Here is a 25,287-nt window from a genome sequence, read left to right on the forward strand (position 1 = left end):
ATCGCGGGCAATGTGCCTTATCTATAATTCCAGGAATCTCTGTGTGTGTGTGTGTGTGGCACCAATTTTAGCACGGGCACTATGCACTATCTACTTATGACGTCTCATCGACAGCATCACGGGCACTGTGCTCTAGTTTTAGCCAATGAAGGGAAGTTTTTGGTAATGTAGCATGCTTCTCTACTATTTAATCCCTAGTGTTTATGCCGAGTGACGCTGCGATCTGTTGGTCGAGTCTGCGACTTTGCCAACAGAGCGCAAAACTTTCACTTCACACACACATCGTTTACGTCACCCCACCGCTGAGTTTTTTCGGATAATTAAGCTGTTTTTATCATTAGAACCTCTTGTCAGCTTATCCTGGTTGTTTTAAGATCTGTGCATTTTGGCAGACATTGACAACCGAGAACAAGCCCCCTAGCACGTCATGTCAGCATAATTGCGCATGCGCAATTAATTCACCAACAACTGCACCCGAGTCATAACAATCGTCCAAATAAATCGTTTTCAATAGTGGCTAGCTGGACATTGAGTGGATGTGTACGTGGGATTTGTTTTTTGATGTATAGTTATTACGAAACCACTGACGATTTGGAAGATATCGTCTTGAACATGGTACATTCATGGAGGATAACAAGGTTAGCCACCCTTCCGAAGATTCTGTGAAAATGGGCTATTATGCACCGAAGAGGGTTTTTTACCCCAAACGTCGACCATGCTAGTAGAGAATGATTAATCTGTCTGAAAAGGACTTTCACATTTCCCACGATTTTAGGCTATCCAACTCAACCTGGATAATAGCTCTCAATAACAAATCTATGCCTAAAGATTGCTAGCTAGTCCATCATTACGTCCAACCATCTTCCGATTCGGATCGATCGACAACAGTGGCTAGCTAGTTAGCCTACTACCTAGCTAACAACATAGCATGCTGGTTCGCTGTCTGTCGTCGACCACGAATCATTGACGTGCGAAATGAAGTTTGAAATGAACTGTTCTTGTCAACATATGCTTGTGATATTGGTACAGTTTTTGGCCTGTCAAATTGAGGTTGTCAGTACAACCATACAGCAAGTTTAGCTGTCTGCCATACTTGCTAGCTTGTGTTAGCAAGCTAGCTGCCTAGCCATTGCAGCTGGACACTGCTATCAACATCTGTCTACCGATGCAATGGTCGGATTGCCAACAGTTTTGGTAGAGGAATGCTCATTTTTGGGTGGATATTCTGAGGCTGCGGGGCGCACAGAAGATTGTACTTCTCAATACAGACCACGGGCCTCAACACACACTGTTTTAATGTAAAAAGTGGCCGCGAAGACACCTTGCCCGCTGGCTCCGAGATAGCGTACGACTACGGGCGGCTGAAGTCATGCAAGCGGCCCAGGTTCAGTACGACTTTTTCAGCGAGGAGAACGCACCGAAATGGCGGGGACTCTTGGTACCCTCCCTAAACAAGGTAAGGGTGATGGAGCACATACTTGTGCACAAACTTGTAAGTTTCCAGCGCAAAATTGCAGACAACTGAAGTGGTTCTACTGAGTTACTTGCTTCATTTGTGGATGATGGCATTCCTTGCAACATAGGCTACTGAGAGTGTAAACTACCTATAATTGGTATATAACGAACACAGTGATTGCTAGGTGTCAGAACACGACTACAGCAATACCCTGTGGTTTGCTTAGTCACAACCAACATTTGTATTCAACACCAATGAGTGTTGAATCTTGACAAAATCAGATTAGTCGATTCGGAGTCAGGTTTTCACTGTCTCGAACACAATACGCTAGACTTTTTTTATTCGAACATTTACTTGAAGACTCCTTTCGTTAAATGTCCAGTTGGTAGCATAAAACCAACATCACTCACTGCTCGTCTTGTCCACAGAATCAGCTTGTGTCTGACATGCCTGGCAGCTTATGTGGGGGAGGACGCTGTCACACTCACAGAATGTCCCTCCCAAACAGTGCTGCACTCTCTTTGAGATGGGGTGCGTAGCATCAGGGATTGAAGAACTATGCTCAACAGGCACAGTGAAACCTGAAGCATGTTGACAAGTGTAGGCTTCCAAACACAATTAGTGTATCCTAACATGACCAGAGAAGATTTGTCAATATTATTCCACTTCTATATCATGTCAGCAGGGTCCTCAGGATAGCGTTGACTGTGGACTTTTCTGTGGGATTCTGTATGGCGTGGTGGCAAACATAGAATTGCATTCTTCACATTTGAATCTCCAATAATGCTTTTACAGTCAGCCATGAACCCCCAACTAAACACACTAACTCACAACACCACCCGCTTAAAATCTTGCAGCTGTTACTGTGAATTGCAACAGACATTTTGACACATACAGGCTTGACTCAGCATTTTTATTTTTTTTATTCTGAGTCAGGCAGAATATTTAGCCCTATCAAGAAAGGTATGGCAAATGTTGGCCATGTTGGGTGATTCAGACAGCCAGTACTGGTTATTCATGAGACCAAACTCAGCTTTGGTGTGGCATCAGATATCATGTGCAAAGTGGGCTTACACAGTGACACACACACACCTACCGTATTTGTCGGAAATAAAGCTGCGGTTTATACCCCGATTTAAAATGTTTCTTGTGGTGGTGAGGCTTATATTTCGACGCAGCTTATTGCACGTTTTTATAACAACAACAATAGAAACTTTTTTCATGAATGCTATTTAATCCGTTAAGGAGTAGCATCGCACAAATATGATCGTTCGAATGCGGGTCTCCGTTGCATACATATGCTGTAAGATCGCCTATACTCGTGCATTGCTTGGTATCATTGTTCATGTATCAAGTGCGGCATATATTCCAGTGCGGTTTATACTTAGATTTACAAACACAAAGCTCCCATTCTGGTGGGGTGCGGTTTAAAGAAAAGGCGGCTTATTTTCAGAAAAATACTGCATAGGCCTGCTAGGCCAGGCCCGTAGACCATCCTATGCATAAACAAACGTTTCTGCCTCACAGGTTCTACTCATCAGTTTGATGTTTTGTGCATGTTGGTAAATAGAGGCCGGTCATGAGATGAGACGATCAGGGTGCAGGGTGTTAAACATGATGCTGCAAGCAGGAAATGCCCTATGGACTTCACAGCTTTCAACTCATAAAGCACAGTGACCGTTAAGCAATACGTCCTTTTTTGTTTGTTTGTTTTTTCATTTGAAAATCCTCTTGTAAATGTTTTCTCCCGGATAAATTCAGTTTGCAACATGTAGTGGGTTAGGCAGAAAGGTCAGTAGGGTAGGTCTATTTGTCTTAAATTCAGATTTGATGGGTCTTAAATTTGTTTGGGTCATGTCACTGCGAAAATGCAGGCAATCTGTTCTGCCAGGTCGAATATTTTTTTTGTAGGCTATATGCGCTGCGTTGTCTAGCCTACTGCACATATTTTGATGACGTAAAGCATCGGCAATACAGGTAATACAGCAATGGTTGATAGCCACTCAACTTACAAACATGGTGAAATTAAAGTTAAATTACAAATGGCTTGAAAAGAACGAGCATTCTTGGTTATAAATAGGTCATAACTCATGAGAATGGATCTATATAAAGACTTGACAAGCAAACACACTCTTGAGGGTAAATTAACTCTTTTAAATTTGAAGTGCAGAGATGGCATTCTTGGTGCCTGGAAATGCTTATGAAGCGAACTGCGTGTCGGAAGAATTTCAAACTTGGGACAATTGAGTTTACAGTGGAACGATGAGCAATGTTTCTAATCAAACTATTAGTTTTACATCCAGTTTTATCAAATGTCACACTCATGCCACAGTGGTATCTTTTCGAGAACTGTCCTAATGATTGAAAAATGACATGGCAACAGTAACCACCATTCTTAACCACACGTTTGAAATGGCCTTATTTGTGACCAAAAAAGAAATGCAGAAATAAAAAGTTTGCATGAATCACTACTGTCAGAATTGGCATGTAGAATTCCAGCAAGGAGGCAGGGCCCCTGCATTCCTGTTGTGTGTAGACTGGCAGAGCGCTGCCACTGCTAAAGTGCCATGATGCCTCTGAAATACCACTCCACAGGAATGGCAAGAATGCCATGGTGTGCAAATATTAGAGAAAGCCAGAAAAGACAAGCAGAACAAAAAAGAAAATTCCAGTCCTTGTGGTTCTAGGCCATTTTACAACAAACATTTTACTCTCTTTATTCTACTCCCCCCTTGGATCTCCTCAAGTGTTTCTTTTCCTTGCTCAAGCTGTGTCAACAAGCCTCAGAGCTCTCTTTTGGAACTTCAAACACCCCATGGCAGAGACGGCTTCTCCTCGCTCCCCGTAGTCGCCTGGATCGGACACGCCCTCAGTTCACCCTATTGATTTTGGCATTGGTCTGCCCGCACAAAAAACAAAAACTGTTACATTTGGCTGGAATGTGCTGGCACAGGGAACTGAAGAGACAACCCTGTGCTTCAGAGTAGAAGTATTCCTTCTGGAATGAAGTGGATAAATGGGATTTTGTTGTACCGGCGCATTTTTACAACATCCACAATGGTTGTTTCATGGCAGAAGACATTTTGGCAAGCCTTGCCGAGAAAAGGATGCCAACGTTCCCTGCTCTGCTGGAGACTGGGGGGGGGCTTTGCATAATGATTTGCCAAGAAGCATTTTGCAAGAACAAGCTCCCCTATTCTTTCCTCCTCATAGAGTAGGCCACATCCTCCACTGAGTTAGCACCATGTTGCTGAAGTCATCTGCGCTGTCAAGGTTTAGCCTAAATTATTTATTGGAATGTTGTGACAAATTAATAATTGGTTCCTAATAACTCAGAGATTTATTGTTCGTTCATTCATAGACTGAGAAACAACTACCTAATTTAACCATAAAGACCCTTAAAAGATGTGGGGATATAAATGCCACAGCTACTTTTTGTTTCATTTAGCAGACGTCTTTATTCAAAGTGTTGTACAGACAGTGCATAGCGAGTGCAGCAGAAATTCAAGGTTGTCGTGGTTGTAATTTTTTAATGTAGTTTCAAAGCCTTTTCAACACAACTTCATAAAAATTGAAAAGAAAAACTGTTAGGCCAGCCTAACCTATTTGCATGTCGTGCCTTGCAGGCCTGCACAGGTTAGGGTTCCTGGGAATGGAATTCCTGGCATAGTTTTGGGTTAGTCTAGCATGCACAAACCAGGGCTCGATACCACCACACCCAACCTGACTTGGGACGGACATCTCCTGCCCAGTTCTATTCTGTTCTGTGCAAGCCTTGCACCGCAACCCTGCACCTCCAGACGTTTGCACTGACTTGAAATGGCCTCTGGAAGGGGACAGCAGATCAACATATCATGTGTAGTTGTGCATCAGATAGCACCATACAAGGTGACCTTTAGTAGAGGATACATGCACTTCCCCCTAGTTACGTGTGGGATAAACTTTATAATTAGATGTTTTCAGAAATTACTTCTGCACAAGCTTGGTTCTGCTCATGTTTGCCTCACCCAGCCAATGGTTGGTGACCTGGTTGTGACGGATGGCTTTTATTTGAGGCCTATGGCACACATTGTAGACTCATTACCTATTCTATTGTTAATTTAAACATTTTGAGATGGAAGAACCAGGATTCACAAACATTCCTCTTAAAAAGAATCTGCCTTAGATGCAGTAGCAGATTACATTTGAAGAAGAATGTTAATGTTGTTCTTTGTCAATCACTATTTGCTCTTTTAACCCCACATCTTATTGAACGCTACAGACCAAAAGAGCTTCATTGCAAGACGATCTGTAATAACTATTCACTCATTTTTTTCCAACAAAGAAATGACTCCCAAACCACTGTGAATGAAAGCGCATCAACAGGCAATTTTTATAATGAGGATAGCAACCCGTTTTAACTTGAAATTTACCTCAGGCACTGAAATATTGGAGTGTACCATGCTGCTGAATTCAGTTGAAACATCTTACTGCTCAGACATTGCTCAGAACCATGGAAACCTAATTAGGTGTGCATTTTTTTCCAGTAATTTTTGTCAGATGTGTTTTTTTTACCTCACGTGTAGGCATTTTCCATACAAACATAGACTAAATTTCCATACCACATGACCAAATTAAGTCATCAAGATTTTGCAAGGCATCAATGGCACCAATGTATATAATTCATTATAAGTCAGTGGAGATAAATACCGGCTATCATATATTTTTTGTCTAATCAAAATGCACTGTAACTAAGCTGTCTGAATCTCTGTCTGAATCACATGTCTGTCTGAATCTCATACTCAACTCAAGCTCAGGAATTTACTGCAAGACCTTGGCTTGTGTATGTGGTCTATATGCCCTCAATGGCTGTATACCTTTGGATGCTATTCAGTAGCATAGTGAAAAGGGTAGGTAGCCTGGGTGTGTGGGGGTGCTGGATGACTTAATGTTCTTGACGCAGGCACTTTGGATAGAAGATTCCCTTGGCAGTAGCCTCGTGTGTCACCAGAGTATAATGAGGTTTTATGGCCCAACTACAACAACTTGTATATGATTCGATAGAAAATGTTCTCTTGGGATTTCTATCATTTTGAGGTCTGAAAAGATTGCGCTTATCAGTATTTAACATCTGTCACTTTAAATTTAGTTTAAAAAAAAGTTAACTGAAGTTTTGTGATGTTGGTGGCCAACAACTTAGCCCTGCGTTCTTTTGTTGTGTCAAGTTGATGGCCTGCCCACTCTTCTCCCCTTCTTCTGTTTCTAATAGCCTGGCTTCTTCACGCCACCGCAGTGTCATATTTTTTGTTGTTTGCTCTCCATCTTTCCCATATCAACCTCCGCATTTGCCTTTTTGTTCCTCTTTCTCCGTTTACATGCATCTCCCACCCCCCTACCTCTAAGTTTCAGTCTCCCATTCCCTTTGAAGTGCTGCCAAGTTGAGCGGCGACCCTGCTCGGTCTAAAAGGCAGAGGTGGTGAATAGACGCGCTTGGAGCTTGCTTAGTCATTCCTAGGCAGGGTGAGGAGACTGGAGTGTCGGCGCTCATCGTCGCCACCCTATGCTCAAAGTGCCCCTGATGCCAGAGCCGGAAAAGTGTGCAAATTTGAAAGAAACAAGACATTGAAATATACCTAAGCTTAGTTACATTTTGGCCTTAAACCAAACCTGTTAGCATCCCTATTTCAGAATGAGTTGGCTTTCAGTTTTGTTTGTTTCAATGTCATCTGGACCACTCACTGCCTTGGCCTTCAACTCTTGAACTTTGCATTGGCATTTGGCATTGGTGAACTTATTGTTGAGCGCTCACGTTGTTTTGAGTGGTCCAGTTAGCTAGCCAACTAGCTTAACCCTTGTTAATATTAAGGGTTTAGACATGGGCCTTTGTTCACAACTGCTTGTGAATTGTGATAATAGGAGTTTGAGTACTCAAAATTGAATTTGTTGGGGATAATGAGCACTAGAGCAACATTTGCCATGCAAATGTTTGGATAATTGACTAACAGAAAATTGCTTTCTTAATTGGACTCTATTGTTTAGTATTTAATTATATTAAACAAGAGAGGCCACCAGCTCTTATTCCAGCAGTTTCAATGGGCTTGAAAATATCCAGCATGTCAATTAGTCAACTATTGATTTGCTATAGGCTTAGAACTGTTTGGATGGCCTTTAACCAGATATTGCCCAACAAGGCTAAAGCAAATGAGCCACTTCATGCACTTTCCATAGAGTCGTCATCATGACTTGTCATTTTACAATACATGGACAATGTCAGATATCGCTCCATGCAGAATGGTACACTTTCCACAAGTTCCCCCGAAATTGCACATGGCATATATTTTGTCGTTTACAAATGTATGCGAATCACATTGTGATCTCACTCAATGGACAGCTGTGGTATTCTTTCAACATTCTGCCCAACACCACTATCAAAGATGATGATTATAGGTAACCTTGTAGCCTATATGTAACACCTTAGTCCTACTGGCCGAGCAGTACTGAACTAACGGCCTGTTGTGTGGTTCCCCGGGGAGCAGGTGCTGAGCCAGGTGCACCCCAAGCTCAAGTCCCAGGAGGAGGCGCTGCAGTACATCGAGGAGCTCATCCTGCTGCTGCTCAGCATGCTGTGTCAGGCCCAGCCCCGCAGTGTGCAGGACGTGGAGGTATGAACAGGCGCACAAACACACACTCTCTCACACACACACTACAGGCTGTATATGGCACAGCCCTGCAGCATGCAGGACGTGGAGTTGAGCCCGGTGTCACGCAGAGCCAGTGCTTACGTCACACCTTTAAACCACCTTCCTTCAAGTATGCTTCAATGCTTTAAGACCGAACGCAAAACCGGCAACCTTCTGATTAATAGCCCAATTCCCTAACCACTCAGCCGTCTGACTCCTGTTATTATTTATGAGTTCTCACTAAAATAATATGATAATGCAGTTTAAAAATAAACTTGTGTTTTATTGTCACAACAGAACAGAGGAACATTAAAATATTTTAAAGTTCTGATAAATATAAGGTGTAAAAATACAAACTTAAGATATGAAACTCAAAGTCCTTTGAACAAACCCCCCCCCCCCCAAAAAAAAAAAAATAATCGTCCATTATAAATGCAGATACCGTCTGGAAAATGCCTAATATCGGCAGATAATATCAGCCCGCCGATATATCGGTCAGGCTCTAATAGTGATACACATGATATATGATATTATCATTTGGTTTAGTTATTACTTTCTGGGTTTAGTATTTTCTCTCAGAAAACAAATGTTAGTTCTACCCCCAGACACTAAAGGATTCCACTATAGAACAAGATATTAAATACTTAAACACCAATATTCAACATATTGTACATCTCGCTAATGATTACTGACAATTTTTTTTTATTCTGTATGATTGCTTTAAGTTTGCCTTGTTGTTTTCTGCTTTGTCATTCAAGCTACATTGTGAAAAACTCAATTGATTGTTATTGTGCATTTCTCTTAACGCTATCATGTTGCTTTGTACTTTTAATTTAATTTTGGTGGACATGACATGCTTGCGGAAAACATCACCTGGTATTTGGTCGCTTCAATACAGTTTCGTAGAAGGCAACTTGATTTTACCTCTTGCTTTTGTTTTTGTTTTTGGTTGGTCCTCAAACCTATTTTGCGGCCAGATGGATCCGGTGAAATCCGCAGGTGCTTTTGTTTATGGTTCATGGCTTTAACCATGGGGCATGGTAAACTCAACCATGAGAAAGTGGTATTTTTACCATGTTTCTCCCCCCTCCCCCTCAAGTGTGTACTTCATCGACCTATTCCTTCGTAACCTGTGTGTATGACATTTGATCCCTGCGTCACAACCTCAGCCCGAGGCAGTGACCACTGTCATTGCTTGTTCGTACCTTTGGTGACCCATCCAACTGTATGGATTGCTGAAAATGGCATTGTGTACAGTTGGTCTACATAAGAGCTACATAACACATTCATAAGTGATACTTAAGTTGTTCTTAAGAACCGGCTCGGGAACATAAATCTCTTAAGACACAATGTTTTTAAAGACCTAATATTTGGTTGGCAGATATGAACTTAAAATCGGCAAGCACTTATGAATGTTCATGTAAGCTAGTGCTTTTGACGGCATTATGCAAGCTATGTTCCGTTGTTCTAACCCATGATGTGTTGGTAAGTAACAAACCGTAAGTCAGTATATGAAGTCAGGATGTTTGACGGAAGCAGACGTAGATATTTACTCACCTGCACTTACCTTTGATGTAACCTGTCGCGTGCCTGTTAAGTCAGAGGAGAATGAACCATGTGAAACGATGACTAATGCATGGACACATAATGTGAACCTGTGTTAAATGACTAACCTCTTTGGAGGGTGGCATGTCAATCCAGTATGATTGTTCTGCCTAAGGATTTGGCACATCCCCGTGAATGAGATACCAATAAAATAAGATGGTGGGAATATACACCGTGTTCCTGGTTCCATTTAGTCATCATATCTATCTATCAGATCCAACAGTGTGGCTGTTGAAATTGAAATGGAACCAGGTCTTACTCTGGGTTTGAATATGATGACATTTCACCTCCTTGATAGCAAAGTATCTGCATTTCTTACTTGACTTTCTTGTCCTCTTTTTCTGTCTTTTAATGTCTCTCATTCTGTCCTCTCAATCTGTCTCTTTCTATACTCTCTCACTCTGTGTTTCTGTCTCTTTTTCAGGAACGTGTGCAGAAGAGTTTCCCCCACCCCATAGATAAGTGGGCCATAGCTGACGCCCAGGCAGCCATTGAGAAAAGGAAGAGGAGAAATCCATTGGCGCTTCCAGTGGACAAGATTCACCCGCTACTCAAGGTGCGTCCTGGAATACTTGTCGTAGATGTCTTTTGTTCGTGGTGACATTAGAATATTTACGGTCACCACGTTTTCCACTTGACCTTTGCTTTGGAGGGAAATATCACATTGTATTTATTGATCACCTATAGAGGGAGACAGTGAGCTGTTGTTCTAGCATTTGGTCACTTGATCTGTAACAGAAGGTGTGATTGATTACCGCTTTTTTACTTCTTGTTGTATTGTTAAATAAATAAACAATTTTAAGTAAACTGCAACCAGTTCCAGTTTTTTCGACAGTTTAGCATTGTAGAGTTGATAAACAATAGGAATTCTGGAACATATGTCTTTTCAAAATGTTATTACATAATTCCCCCATACCTTGTTCGTCACCTCAATAGATACCCATTCCCCTCATTTAGAAGTTGGAAAGCCAGTGGCATAAGGAAATAACAAGTTTGAATTAAACCCAGGCAGGGGATTGTAAAAGCATCCTTCACAACACTCTAAAATTCCATTCACCTCAGTGAAGTAATGACTGATTTTACCACAAATCTTTGTACCCTCACAGGAGGTACTAGGGTACAAGATTGACCACCAGGTCTCTGTGTACATCGTGGCAGTGCTGGAGTACATCTCTGCCGACATCTTGAAGCTAGCGGGGAACTACGTACGCAACATCCGCCACTACGAGATCTCCCAACAGGACATCACCGTTGCCATGTGTGCCGACAAGGTGAGGTGGCTTGCTGCGATTGATTGATTTTCAACAAATATTTCTTTTGAAATTCCTGATTGGGGAAATGGGATATGAATGTTTAAGAAGGGTTGTTGTGTGGGGAGTGTAAACTTTGCCCCTTGCCCGGGGTTCCAAATGTCCTAGGACCGCCACTGTTAACGTCTTTGATTTTGTATGCTAATATTTTTTAACTGCTGTATGTCTTTTGAGTGGAATTAGTTTTTTAAGACATTACATGCTTCTACCACATCTTAACACACTTTTGTTTTTCTTTCATGTTTTTTTGTAGTTATTTTTTGTATTTATATGTGAAACCATCAATAAAAATAAACAGACACATTCTCACTCACATCTCCTCTTCGTCGTCGTCCCCCCCAGGTTCTCATGGACATGTTCCACCAGGACGAGGAGGATATCAGCGGCTTCCCCCTCATGGACGAGGAGCCGTCTACATCAGAGGAGCAGAGCTACTACGACCTGGTCAAGACCTTCATGGCCGAGGTGCGCCAGTACCTCCGCGACCTCAACCTCATCATCAAGGTGTTCCGGGAGCCCTTCACCTCCAATGCCATGCTATTCTCTCACCACGTAAGCGCCCACCTGCACACACACAGACACATATTTTTTCTATGTGTCATGTGTCATATGGAAATGTCTCTGTTTTGTTTTTCTGTGTGTCGGATACCTTGATTTACTGTGAAACCCTTTTTGATATATTTCTCAGTAAGTTTCCATCATTCTCCCATGTTGTGTACCTCCTTCGCTACCCTGTCAACTTCCTCCCCATCTCTCCCCCCCACCCTCTCTTCCATCCTTCCCTCTCCATCACCGATTTCCTCCCACCCTTCCTTCTCCTCCCTCCTTCTTTCTCCTTCATCCTTCCCTCTCCGTTCTTCCTTCTCCCTCTCCTACCACCTCCGCTACATCCCTTTCCTCCCTCCTGCCCACTGTTGCCCCCTGCAGGATGTGGAGAGCATCTTCAGCCGCATTGTGGACGTCCACGAGGTGTCCCTCAAGCTGCTGGGCCTGATCGAGGACACGGTGGAGATGACAGATGAGGGGAGCCCACACCCGCTGGTGGGCAGCTGCTTTGAAGACCTGGCTGAGGTGTGTGTGGGTTTCAATTATTTATTTGTCATTCTGAACATGTTGACACATGAGAAAAAATATGTACTCAGGACCAGCAACGTACTGTATAGAAAATAAATCATATACAAACTTACAATAATTTAAACATAATTTGCAGGCAACTACACTAAAACCTATTCATTAATAACTAAATAACAAGTTTAAAAGCATTGCATCATATTATTATATCAAACCAGAGCATATTAAACCAGAGCAACATTATGACAAAGCCACACACAATGAGATTACAGGTTATAAATATAAATATGTTGTAGACGTGTCCACACTCATTCTGTCAGTGTTTGTAGCTATCACGTTTTTAACATCATGTCTTAAGATGTCCTAAAGAGATAGCTAAGACTAAATCATTTTCGCATTAACTGGTGTTAAAATATCCCTGGTTACATTCAAAATGCCCCTGTCTGGGGCGTTCAGTAAAACAACATTATTATAAAAAAAGAAAGAATTATAAAGCATTATTTTAAAACACCAGTTCACCAATATACTGTACAGTGTGTTTGCAAACCCCCAAATACAATAAGTCATAGACAGGGGTGCACATAAGTGGTACGCATGCGCGACAAAAAAACAGGAATGCGTAATGCCACTTGTATTACTACGCGCCTTTGCGTACTTGACTGATATCATCTAACTACACATGACATGTTGGTTGTCAACTACTGTCAGAGATGTCCAAAAAGCAACAGACATTCAGTTGCTTTCTCAGCGTTTCGCTGTCTACAAAGAAACGCCAACTGGAGCCAGAGCCGAAAAAAATATTTTTTTCAGAAAAGTGCCTCCAAGACATGCAGTGGCTTGAAGCTAACGATGAGCGCACTGAAAATTAGTGCAAGATTTGACGCTCAAATCCACATCTAGCAGACAAAACAGGTCCTTTTTAACCATCCTTTATTTGACAAACATGAAAATAGCAAGGAGCACACGATTGTGGCCCAAGCCATCGCTAATAAACAAGCTAGCCGAGAAGAAATGTTCAGTCGCCCACTTGCCAGATAGCGAGACAAGCTCTGTTTAATATTTTTCTCCTTGCCTTCCTTAGCTAAACACGCATGTCCCATGTCTTCCTATTCTGAATATATTCCTTTACTGAAGCGGCTAGGCGTAAATGTCGGAGGTGCATATGTATCATTCACGTGAAGGGGGCACACGGATCAGAGCATCGCTCACACAATCAGCGGGGAGTTACGAGCCAAGTTGCAGTCTGCTGAATTTTGGAGGCTGCGTACCAGACACCCTCTCCTCGTACTCACCTGAGTAACTCACTGAAAAAGTTATGTGAACCCCTGATCATAGAAATAAATAACCAGAAGACGAGTTTTAGGCTAGAGCGAAAAGATACAATTTTAACTTGGATAACAAAAATATGTTGTGTTGGAGCACAGCCTTGGTTACATCGCTGATGATGCAGTGTTTCCCCTATGTTGATTTTAACGTGGCGGCCCGCCACGGTTAAATTTCTGCCGCCACGGTATCAGAATTAGAGCTGTACAAAATGTTAGGCCGTCCATCATCCGTGATTGTTAGAGCGCATGTCGGAGAATAGCACAGACGCGCTTCACAGCGCAGTTGAGATTGCGCGTGCCTTGAGAACTGAAAGTCGTATAACTTATGTTGTCAGTTCATTTAAGCCTGTTATTGTATTAGTCTACAGTTCTTGCAAATTTAAATTAAGTTAACTGGTGATTTTCGTTGTTTGTATTCTTCCATTGCTAGCGAAATTGCACGTCTGTTGATTCGATAGCGATTGCTGCCCTTGCTCACGTTTGTATTTTAGGTGCATTATTATGCTTAAGTAGCCTAGTTTTAATGAATAAACAGTGGGTATATTGTTATTATTTGCTACAGAATGCTTAGCCAATCAAGATCAAATGAAGCAGACAGTATACATGCTTCCGAATGGCCTACCTTAATCTGACCTGCCCCCACTGCAAAAAAAAAAATCCTAGGGGAAACACTGATGATGTGTCAAAAAGTATCAAGAGAAGGATTCATCCTGCTAATGAGAGCCTGGTGTTTACCCTGAGTTCAAGTCGTTCATATGTCATCGATGACCTTTCTCAGGAGCTGGCCTTTGACCCCTATGAGTCGTACGCTCAGGAAATCCTGCGGACCGGCTTCCACGACCACTTCCTGAGCCAGCTATCCAAGCCGTGCGCTGCCATCTACCTCCAGGTCAATGCCTCTCCCTCACGGACCGACCACCCATTCACTCCACGTGTTTGATTTGGGATATGCCTCAATTGTCTCGCTTTTGATCTTGGGGCTTTCAGACGTTATCTATGGTTTCTTCTTTGTCTTTGAGTGGCTTTATTAACCTGGTGTCGCGTGCGTGTGTGTGCGTGTGTGTGTGTGTGTGTGTCGTTCTCCCCACAGTCTATATGTGAAGGCTTTAAGGAAGCAGTCCAGTACGTCCTCCCCAGGTTGCTGCTGACGCCAGTCTACCATTGTCTCCACTACTTTGAAATCTTAAAGGTACGGACAATCTAAACTTAACAATGACTTTAAAGAGATAAATAGACCAACTGAGATGATTTTTTTGTTGTTGCCATTTTTCATCCTTTATTGGACTGTTTTAAGTGAAGTGAAGTGTGACAGGAAAGGCGGACGGGCGGGCAGGAGGCCGAGGGGTAGAGAGGGATGCAACAAAGGGCTCAGGTTGGATTTTACACTTATCCGGTGGGTTACTGGGATGCCCCCTGACTTGATTCAGTGTGTTGGATGTATTCATTCCAGAGGGAAAATTACACAGTTGCAGCAGCATTGAACAGCAATAACCATGAACATATGGATTTAAAAAACTGCAAGTTTATATCAAAAAGTTGTTAATTGATGGGTTTAGCCCAACCTGTCACTGGTGACCAAAGTTCTAACATAAGGACTTGGTGACAAAGGTGTGTCCCCCATTCCGTCTTTCAGCTTACCGAAAAACAAATTAGCAAAGCTGTGTCCTGTTCAGAAGTGTTTTCTTCCACCACTGAGTTGTACACCCAAAGGGCATTACATAATGGGTACCTTCCAGGTGTACCCCCTCCCTCCCCCAGACATTGACCCCCACAACACAATTAACGTCCATCATCCACTTTTTTCCAGAAGTCACAAGGGGTCCAAGCATGTGCCCCCTGGAGCAATAAGTGCCTTATTCTCACTCACTCTCCTTCTCCCCTGTCCTCACATACTTTTGCCTTCACAGCCCTAAGCTACTTTACGCCAGCTCTGGAAGGCGGTGGCTGAGGGCTAAATCTCTGAAATGCCTCAAGTCATTTTTTTTATTTGCGCCCCGGCTTTACTCTTGGATTCCATGCTGAAAGTGTGGACGGGAAGATGGCAGCTGTGGAGGTATGCATTCTGCAGCTTGTCCTCAGACGGCTTGGCTAGAAGCCATGTGCAACTTTCACAGTTTCTTGATCCTTTTTATTTATTTATTTTTTCTTCTTTTTCAAAGGAGGCTCAAAGTGCAACCATACATTGCTGGTGCCCAGCTTAATTGAATGAGCTTCGGAATTTCTTTCTCTTTTTGTGTTTGTTTCCATTTCCAAAAAGACCACTGGAATTGTCGAGTGCGAATGATGAAACAAAATAAATCAATTTTCTTTACCTTTGACGATTATAACCGTCTTACACAATTTGTGTAACTCCATACACTAGTTGCATATTATTAGACATTAAGCAACTTGATCTTATGTCAGTTTACAATGGTATAGAAAACAGCTAAAGGTAGATTGTAGACCAGCTAGGCCACTGGGGATCGCTTCAATTATCCCAAACCCAAAACCTCAATCAGGCCATATTATGTCAACCAATCCTGAATGTGCCAAAGATTGTGGCTTTGCGCCCAACTATGACAATTTATGGATACACTGAAATGAGGGAAGCATGTCTGGTGGAAGAGGGGGATGGAGGGTGGATTGAGAGAAAGAGAGAGGGGGGGGGGGGGAGAGAACTTGTTCTCTCCACCGTTCTAATCTCACTCATGAGTTTGGCCTTGCATCACAATCCCTTTGTCGCCTTCCTCACCAGCGAAGCCACCTGACTCACCATTTCCTCCCCTCCTCCCCCCTCTCTCTATGCATTTCTCCCCCAATGTTTTCCACAGCAACTTGAGGAGAAGAGCAAGGATGAGGAGGACAAAGAGTGTCTGAAGCAGGCCATCACCGCTTTGCTAAACCTCCAGAGCAGCATGGAGAGGATCTGCTCCAAGAGCCTGGCCAAGAGGAGGCTGAGGTAGGCCCCAACACTGACGTCACTCCCCTTGTCCTTCACCAAACCAGCCGATTGGTTCTCCCCCTGCTAAAAAGAAATGTAAATAAAATGTAGTTCAATAATGGCTCTCAAATGAACACTGAAAAAGCAACGTTCTAAGGTTTCCATGAGGTTTGAAGCCAAAGAAATGTAAAATCACTTAATAAAGATCAGAAGCACCACTGTGCATGTATATGCTCATGAGTACAGAGTACTCTTGCGTATACACACCTATAACAATACAAATATGCCCTGACATGAAGACATCAACACTGGTACACCCCAGTGCATTTATCAAAAGGTACAGGCTACGTAAACACACACGTTAACATTCATGCGACTGCCCTGTTGGAACACCCCTCCCATCCTCTGTACACTCCACCCTAAAGCTCAGTCCTGAGTTTCCCTCTGGACCTAAAATAGACCTGTATGGGGGTCGGTGGGGGGGGGGGGGGGTTGACGGGTTGTGTTGTCAGAGGGAAGTTGCGTCAGGAATTGGGCCGTGCTGTTCTGGTTTTATTGTTCTCTGGTTAGGAAAAAAAAGAAAAGCTGAGAAAGAGATTGAGAGAGAGGAGGAAAAAAATCTAATCCCCTTTGAGCACTAGACTTCGGCATCCCATCTACACTGGACCAAACTTTTTTCTCGATATCCCTTCTAGAAATGTACTTTAAATGCAGTTTTGTTCATTGCCTTTGCTGAATTGATGATTGTTGAATATGAGGACATATCTATAAGCTTCAGTTTTTGTCCCTTTGTTGCTGTGCTATTTTTGTGTAGTTTTTCTTTCATGGGGAAAGGATGGCTTATATTACGGTATGTTCATATGTCTATACTCTTTAAGAATGTGTGTCGGGGGATTATTTAAAGAAACTTGGGTGAAATGGACAAGCTGTTGGGGGTTTCTATTTTGGGGGTACCTCAAGGTTCAGTTTTGAGGACATATGTTTTTGGTACACCTTTCCTGTCTGTAGAGATCTTTGTTTTCAAGAACAATGAACAAACCAGTAGTTCCACCATCACAGCCATGTTAATGATACTGTTATGTGTTTGATTGCTCTGAATTAGGCTTACCATGAATATCACAGTTGTGCACAGTTGGTAATGATTTGGTAATTATTTGGCAAGGGCTCTCGATAGGACAAACAACTGTTGTTTTGATACAACACTTGTTTGCTTTCATTTTACATACATTGAATGTACTTTTTATGTTCTGAAGATACACTGCCATAAATTTTAAGGGGGAAAGGGGGGAGTTAAAATGATTTGTATATAGAGATAATGAGATTGATAGTCCTGTGCTAATTCTCTAGATTTTTGGTGGGATGTACCACGGTGCTTTTGGTATGGAGTTTTGAGTGTAGTCTTGCTTGCCTTCAGAGGGGCTTTCAGTCGGGCCGCTTGACAGTCACCCTGTACTTTGAGGTGCTGGTATGAAGACAGGCGCGCACAAGTCGGGCTTGCCTACGGCCATCTCCACCTCTCGGGAGCCCTGACGCCTGTCGTGCGTCCCTGAAAACAAAGTAAGCTCCTTTTCCCCATAGTTGTTTACTCGTAGACTAGTTCAGATTCCTGTAGCGGCAATGTTAAATCCTTTCTTTTTTTTTTGCCGATTGATTGTATAACCCCCCCAGCAAATCTTTTACAAAAAATAAAAGAAAGAAAAGATCTGGGCTGGAACAGTACAGGCGTGGTACAGTGCTGTTCGGTTACGTAGTTGGCTTTAAAGATGAAATCAGCTAATAAGTACCATTTGCTGATTCAACTTCTTCTGTGAGCAAGATTTTGGTGCTAACATTGTCTTTATTATCTCACTACTAATGGGTATTCATTCCTAAATAACAGATAACCAGATCAAAATGAGATGGAATGTTGGAGAGAAGGGAAATTGTCAATTTTCATCTAATAGGATCACAAATGATCACAGAGATTTTATATTATCCATTTGTTTTCTGCTCAAATCAAATACATGGACAGAAACATTTATTTAGGCCTATGAACACACTTCTTGCACCCTATTAATCTTTGGGTGTGGGCCCTTCCTCACTAGACTGCCATTTGTTCTAGTGCATTGTATTAAGGTTTAGTTGACTGGCCTTTTAGACTTGTTGTTTCTGAGATGCTAGGAGCAAGTGGCCACATGGAAAATCCTAACTGTATTGTGTTGTGTCTATCAGTACTAAAAGAAGCAGTCAGTTGAGATGGTCTTTGATCATCTCATTAACACTCCCATTTTGCTGACATTTCTGCTTCACAAAAACTACCAACCTACACAAATATTCAACTCAGTCTCCTCAGCCTTTTTGACTAGGTACATTTGTGAATAAATTTCACAAATGTCCCTTTTCCAGCCTTCTTTACACACCATCCCACTTTTTTGTAATGTAACTTTGCTTACTTTACCTAACACCTTTTTGGTTCCAAAATGTATACACGCAATTTTTCCTTTACTCTTGATTTTTTTAATTTTTTTTTTCTCACTTTTTTTCTTTGTCTCTCACTATACTGTTTCGTTCTGGCTCCATTATTGTCCTTATGTCTGTCTTTCTCTCTGGTCGCTCTCCTTCTCCCTTTGTCTCTTTCTCACTTCCAATCACTTCTTAAACTCAACCTAAATCTGAACTTCTGTCTTGTTTTTTCTTGCTCCTCGCCTTTTCTCTTTGTCTCTTATCTCACAATAGTATCATAACGTCTCACTCTGTCATCTATCTCTCCTACTCTCTCACTCCCTGATCCCCACCCCCACCCAGCGAGTCGGCCTGTCGCTTCTACAGCCAGCAGATGAAGGGAAAGCACCTGGCCATCAAGAAGATGAACGAGATCCAGAAGAACATCGACGGCTGGGAGGGCAAGGACATTGGCCAGTGCTGCAACGAGTTCATCATGGAGGGCACGCTGACACGTGTGGGCGCCAAGCACGAGCGCCACATCTTCCTGTTCGACGGCCTGATGATTTGCTGCAAATCCAACCACGGGCAGCCTCGCCTCCCCGGCGCCAGCTCCACTGCAGAATACCGCCTCAAGGAGAAGTTCTTCATGCGCAAGGTCCAAATCAACGACAAGGACGATAAAGAGGGCGAGTACCGGCACGCCTTCGAGATCATCCTGAAGGACGGCAACAGTGTGGTGTTCGCCGCCAAGTCGGCGGAGGAGAAGAACGGCTGGATGGCTGCGCTGATCTCGCTGCAGTACCGCAGCACGCTGGAGCGCATGCTGGACTCGGCCATGCTGCAGGAGGAGAAGGAGGAGCAGATGAGGCTACCGGGGGCGGAGTTGTACCGCTTCGCCGAGCCAGACTCCGAGGAAAACGTGGTGTTCGAGGAGAACGTCCAGTCCAAGTCGGGCATCCCCATCATCAAAGCGGGCACAGTGCTAAAACTCATTGAGAGGTTAACCTTCCACATGTATGCAGGTAAGATTTGACAGTCTTGAAGGTTTGGTAACTGGAGACACACCAGTCTGGGTTTTCATTATTTGTTTATTTTTCCAGCAAAGAACGGATTGGCAGACTGGGAATTTCAACCATCTTACAGCACGCCGTAATATTACTGCAATTCCCAGTCCGCCATCCCTAGGTGGTTGCAATTACTAGCTTTTGGCTGTTCACTAACATATTTCAAATACCAACAGCCGTAAAAGAAATGAACAACAAATCCTTGACAGAGTATTGATTGTTGATGCTGGCATGCACACACAGTGTCAAATAGCAGTCGCAAAAGGCCTTTTTGTGAAGTAAACTGATGTTTTTGAGTTAAAGGGATACACTTCAAGGTTAGGGGAACAGTAACAGACATTGCTGTATGGGGCTATTAATAGGTTTACTTTAAACTTGCCGGTCAGGTATTGCAAATAATATGAGAAAAAGAGTACACTGTACACAATACATGTCCAGTTTCCTTGCCTCAGTGGGTCAAGTGTGTAGCCAGAGGTGTCGATTTATAGCTAGATCAGATTTGGTTGTTTTTCCTCAAACCGCCTCTTATTGAGACTTATTGTGTGACCCTCTACTTCAAGGAGGTAGTCCTAATCCACAGGTGGTTCCCTATTTGTTGCTGTTGAGTCATGTATGTGTTTGAACACATTTCCCTGTAGTGACTATTTCTGTCACCCTCTTGTTGTTTTACTGTAAACCATAGGGTTTGTGCAAACATGGTGTAAACTAAACATGGAGAAGGAAATAGTGGAAGGTCCATGTCTTCCCTAACATTTGTTAGCCAGTGTCCATTCAGAGCTGTTTTTAAGCATGCGGTAAATATTTGACATATCTTGACGTCAGAAGCCGGGACATGATGACCTGCTTTGTCCTTCTGACATTTACACACTGATAACAGAACTGGAAACTGAGAGGGGAGGCCTATTCGTCTTTGAGTGTCATTTAGCAGAGTTAGTGGTCGCTAGATAGCCTTTCCTGTCAGTAATTGACTGTTTAAACATTGGTCTTTAGTAGCAATTACACCATTAAGGAAATACATTTGACGACCTCTATGGTGCACCAAGGCTAAACACTAAAGAACCTGGCCCAAAAACTGGGTTTTACTGCAACACTGTGGGATCTTTTTTACCTAACTTGATACAAGCCACCAATAAGCTTTTCGTTAAGAATTATGGAGCTATTTGGAGAAAATAAATTGCTGTTTCAAAGTTCATATTAATGTAGTTCCAGTAATCCCTAAAACCAAGCGTTGAATTTATGTGTTTGGTCAATATGTTCATTTAATTATAATAATAAGGATCATTTAATAAGTCTAGGGTTGCTCCTGAAACATATACTTCAAACCTCCTCAGTATGTCTATCTAAAGTATATGTACCCTCAGACATACTTTTTTGTTCAGAACAAGATTTGATGTCAGTTTATTGGATAGTTGGAGACAGAAGCTTAATCTAAGAGTCATCTGGAGAAACAGGAGAAACTTGGGTATTGAGGTTTTAAATGGCCCTGAACTAGACAGGGAAATCAAATAGAAAGTGGGGGCAAAAGGTGATTTCGATAGGTCTGTGAAGTGCAGGCTGTTCTTTGTCTCAGTTAGTCCATGTGCACTTCATTTGCTTTGTCTGGAGGCCAAGAGGGTTTAAGTACGACACAAGGCCGACAAGAGAATTCCTAATGTGGGTGGACTATCCAGCTAACACCCCTGAATAAACTTCCTTCCCTACCAAAAAAACAGGTACGGTGGTAAATATAGGCTGCCATTTGTCTTTTTAGTTTCCAACAGTCAGTGCCCTGCCGATTTCTAATAAGCCAGGGGAAACAAGTCTTTTGAGTAAAGTATGCGTGTGTCCCATTAACATTTGGAAGGGGAAAAAGGTGCTTCCTGTACGATGCACCTAATGTTTGGACCCCATTACCACACCCAGTAGACAGGGGAGGGAAGTCAAACACACATACACACACACATTCCTGTCTACCATGTATCCCTACTTTGGTATTGTGTCTCTCGATATTCACTTGCAAGAAAGTAGTAGCCTGCCCTTCTAAACAAACTTTCACAGCCACAAATTGTCATTTCTCGAACTTGAGTTGTGTCTACCGACCAGTGTCCACCACTTTGTGTCTGGGACCCTCATCTTAGCATGGCTGCTCTTTGTCTTACTGTGAACACGCTGTGTGTATGTTGCTAGGATGGGAGGGGAATGAGTGAACAGTCTATTTTAAGTGTGTGTGTGTGTGTGTGCGCGTGTATGTGTGTGTGTTCTGAAGTGCTGTAGTGGCTGCGTGCGTCAGAGCAGCGTCTGTTTCCTGGTTGGAATGTTTCCAGGCCAATTGTTTGTAAATCCACACTGAGGCGGCTATTGTTCCCTTTACTGGATGCCCACCCCCCACCAGCCCCTCCTTCAGTGAAACAGCCCAGGACAGATCCATCATGTGAACAAGTGTCTGCTTAACTGCTCACTGCTTGTTATGTACTGGAAATGATGCTCTCCTCTACAACCAGCAAAACAGGGGCAGATACTTGGACAGTTGGACAGTATTATACAGTATTTTAAGGATGCCAAGTACTTGGAAAAACACTTGAGTTGGCCTACCAAACTATAGGAAACATCTGATACACCCACTGTCCCTCTTGACCCTGAACAGCATGGCAGCTTGACCATTTAGGCAGGTACAATGTCTAGCCTTATACTTAATAAGCAGATCTTATTTTTGTGATTATGTAGTAATATGTACTAATTTGTTTCTGACTGCCACACTGTTACTGCAAACTAAAGAAAAATCTGTTTTGTCTTGTGTTGCAGATCCCAATTTTGTCCGAACATTTCTTACAACCTACAGGTCTTTCTGCAAACCTCAGGAGCTGTTGGGTCTTCTAATGGAGAGGTATTTGAGAAAAGATATGTTATAAGGAACTTGTAACCGTCACTATTCTACTAAGACAAGCAACAAAGTACATTGCTGTGTAATTATGGAGTTAGATTAGTTTCATAATTCAAACAAACAAACGTAACACGATTCAAACAAACGTAACACGATTCAAACAAACGTAACACGATTCACAAATAAATGACCGCATTACATTTGTTGCAACCTGAAAAACACAAGTTACAAATCGGAGAACACAAGCTACAAATCGGAGAACACGAGTTACAAATCGGAAAACACGAGTTACAAATCGGAAAACACGAGTTACAAATCCCTGCATTCGTTGGCGTGGATTTTTGGAACTTTCCTGACGCGCTTAGATTCCCAAATGCATTTTTTCTAAAGTATATTCTCTGCAGCATATCAGATTGTCTCTTCCAATGTTAGCCAATCACATTACGTTACAATCACGTGTCTATGTGGACTTCAACAACCTGCAATAATAACGGACATCGTCTCCTTCAGATCACAAGCAATGTCGTCTGGTAGCATGTAGGTGAAATATTGCTTGTTAATCTTATCAAACCGATGATCATACATGATTGAGTATTCTTGAGAATGGCAGGATCCATGTTTAGTCATTTTCAGTGTTTTCTAGGCTAACGCAGAGCCCGTCTACTCATATTAGACATTCTCTGGTGATTGGCTAAAATTAGAGACATTTGATAAGCTGCAGAGGATATATTTGAGAAAAAATGCATTTGTAAATCTAAGCGCGTCAGGAAAGTAAAAGAAAATCCACACCAACGAATGCAGGGATTTGTAACTCGTGTTTCCCGATGTGTAACTCGTGTTCGCCGATTTGTAACTTGTGTTTGTCAGGTTGCAAACAAATGTAATGGGGTCATTTATTTGTGAATCATGAAATACATTGTGAATCGCGTTACATTTATTTGTGAATCATGAAATACATTTGTGAATCGTGTTACGTTTGTTTGTTTGAATTATGAAACTAATCTAACTCCATATGTAATTACTCACCATAAATCCACTGTGTCACACCACGTGATTAAATTGACTTTATTAAGCTTTTGGCTTCCGAATGCATTGATTTTGTTGTTCCGTAACCTTCCAGGTTTGACATACCTGAGCCCAAGCCCACGGAAGCAGACCAGATGGCTATAGAGAACGGAGACCAGCCACTCAGCGCCGAACTCAAGCGCTTCCGGAAGGAATTCGTCCAGCCGGTCCAACTTCGGTATCCTGATCACACACTATCACACCACTCATAGCCACTACACTATTAGTCGAGCAACAACAATGGAAAAACTGTTATGTTCAATGTGTGCTCATTAAAGAAGGCTTTATGAAGTCCTCTTTCAAGCTTTAGTCTGGGCAAGTTCGGTTCACAGCTGTTTTGGAAGTGATGCTGACTGGTCATTCTCTTCTTGCAGAGTATTGAATGTATGTCGCCACTGGGTGGAGCACCACTTCTATGACTTTGAGCGGGACGCCCATCTACTGAAGCGCCTGGAGGAGTTCATAGCATTGGTGCGAGGTATGTGATCTTAAGCTATGAAAGACTTTTCATTCTCCCGCTTGCTTTTACTGTAATGCGCCGTGGATCAATTTAAGATCGTAGAAGTTCCTGCTTAGGTATCAATGTTTTGTTCAAAATCTCATGTAATGTAAGTCATGTAATGTCTAATAAAAACAGGAAAGTTTAAAGAGGCCCACTGCTTGTGTGATCAAGAAGCCTGAAGTTTCAATATGCGATCTTGGGGTTAAAGCCACCGAGAAGACCTCTCTCCACAGAGCTAATTTTACCCTTTCCCCCCCTCCAGGCAAGGCCATGAAGAAGTGGGTGGAGTCTATAACCAAGATCATCCAACGGAAAAAGCAGGCCCAGGCCAATGGGCCCAGCCACAACATCACCTTTGAGAGCTCTCCTCCACCCATCGAGTGGCACCTCAGCAAACCCGGACAGACAGACCAGTTTGACCTCATGACCCTGCACCCCATTGAGATCGCCCGTCAACTAACCCTCCTGGAGTCTGACTTCTACAGGTGCGGCCATTGTTGGTTTGGTTTACCAGGTTTTGGCAATGATAATGCCTCTGCTTATGGTTGTTGTGTGTGAGTGGCTGCAGTTTGAACCCAGCTCAGTACATAATATTATCATCATGTTCAATATACGGTGCTAGGATACATTTAACCTTTTTTTTTTTTACATAAGTATTTGTATATTTGTGGAAAAGCACCACATCTGTCAGGGAATTTTAGGTCATGTGTTGCTCTCCTACCTGCTGAGAATGAACCTTGTAAACTCAATTACATTTAAGTTTAATTTACATTTAGACAATGAGGCAAGATTCTGTAAGACAACCCCATTCATGGGTATTTTGAAATTAAATTGTTAAGTGGTCTGCATTTTTCCCAGTGAAAGAAATGTAACTTCCAGTCTTCACTGGACCCGCCTCCACAGTTTCATGTTTGTTTTCTGATTGTCCTCCTTTTTAATATTACATATTGTTTGATACAATACAGAGGGGTTAAACACACACACACACAAATCACCAATTGAGAGAGGACATGGGGACACACTTCC

General features: G+C 42.5%; 1 protein-coding gene across 1 annotated transcript in view; it reads left to right on the top strand.

Moving 5' to 3' along the window:
- The first annotated feature begins 453 nt into the window (after positions 1-453).
- Positions 454-25,287, top strand: part of LOC124483335 (son of sevenless homolog 1-like) — a 32,031-nt gene continuing 7,197 nt past the window's right edge. Inside the window, exons 1-14 of the mRNA XM_047043740.1 lie at positions 454-1,456; positions 7,972-8,097; positions 10,145-10,276; positions 10,827-10,991; positions 11,373-11,582; positions 11,958-12,101; positions 14,205-14,315; positions 14,517-14,615; positions 16,237-16,364; positions 19,131-19,792; positions 22,616-22,697; positions 23,815-23,937; positions 24,134-24,237; positions 24,524-24,746. Of these exons, the coding sequence (XP_046899696.1) occupies positions 1,370-1,456; positions 7,972-8,097; positions 10,145-10,276; positions 10,827-10,991; positions 11,373-11,582; positions 11,958-12,101; positions 14,205-14,315; positions 14,517-14,615; positions 16,237-16,364; positions 19,131-19,792; positions 22,616-22,697; positions 23,815-23,937; positions 24,134-24,237; positions 24,524-24,746 (2,396 nt within the window). The 5' untranslated portion in view covers positions 454-1,369. The remainder of the gene's footprint in view (positions 1,457-7,971; positions 8,098-10,144; positions 10,277-10,826; positions 10,992-11,372; positions 11,583-11,957; positions 12,102-14,204; positions 14,316-14,516; positions 14,616-16,236; positions 16,365-19,130; positions 19,793-22,615; positions 22,698-23,814; positions 23,938-24,133; positions 24,238-24,523; positions 24,747-25,287) is intronic.

The sequence above is a fragment of the Hypomesus transpacificus genome, chromosome 21, assembly GCF_021917145.1.
Source record: "Hypomesus transpacificus isolate Combined female chromosome 21, fHypTra1, whole genome shotgun sequence".
Classification (NCBI taxonomy): Eukaryota; Metazoa; Chordata; class Actinopteri; order Osmeriformes; family Osmeridae; genus Hypomesus; species Hypomesus transpacificus.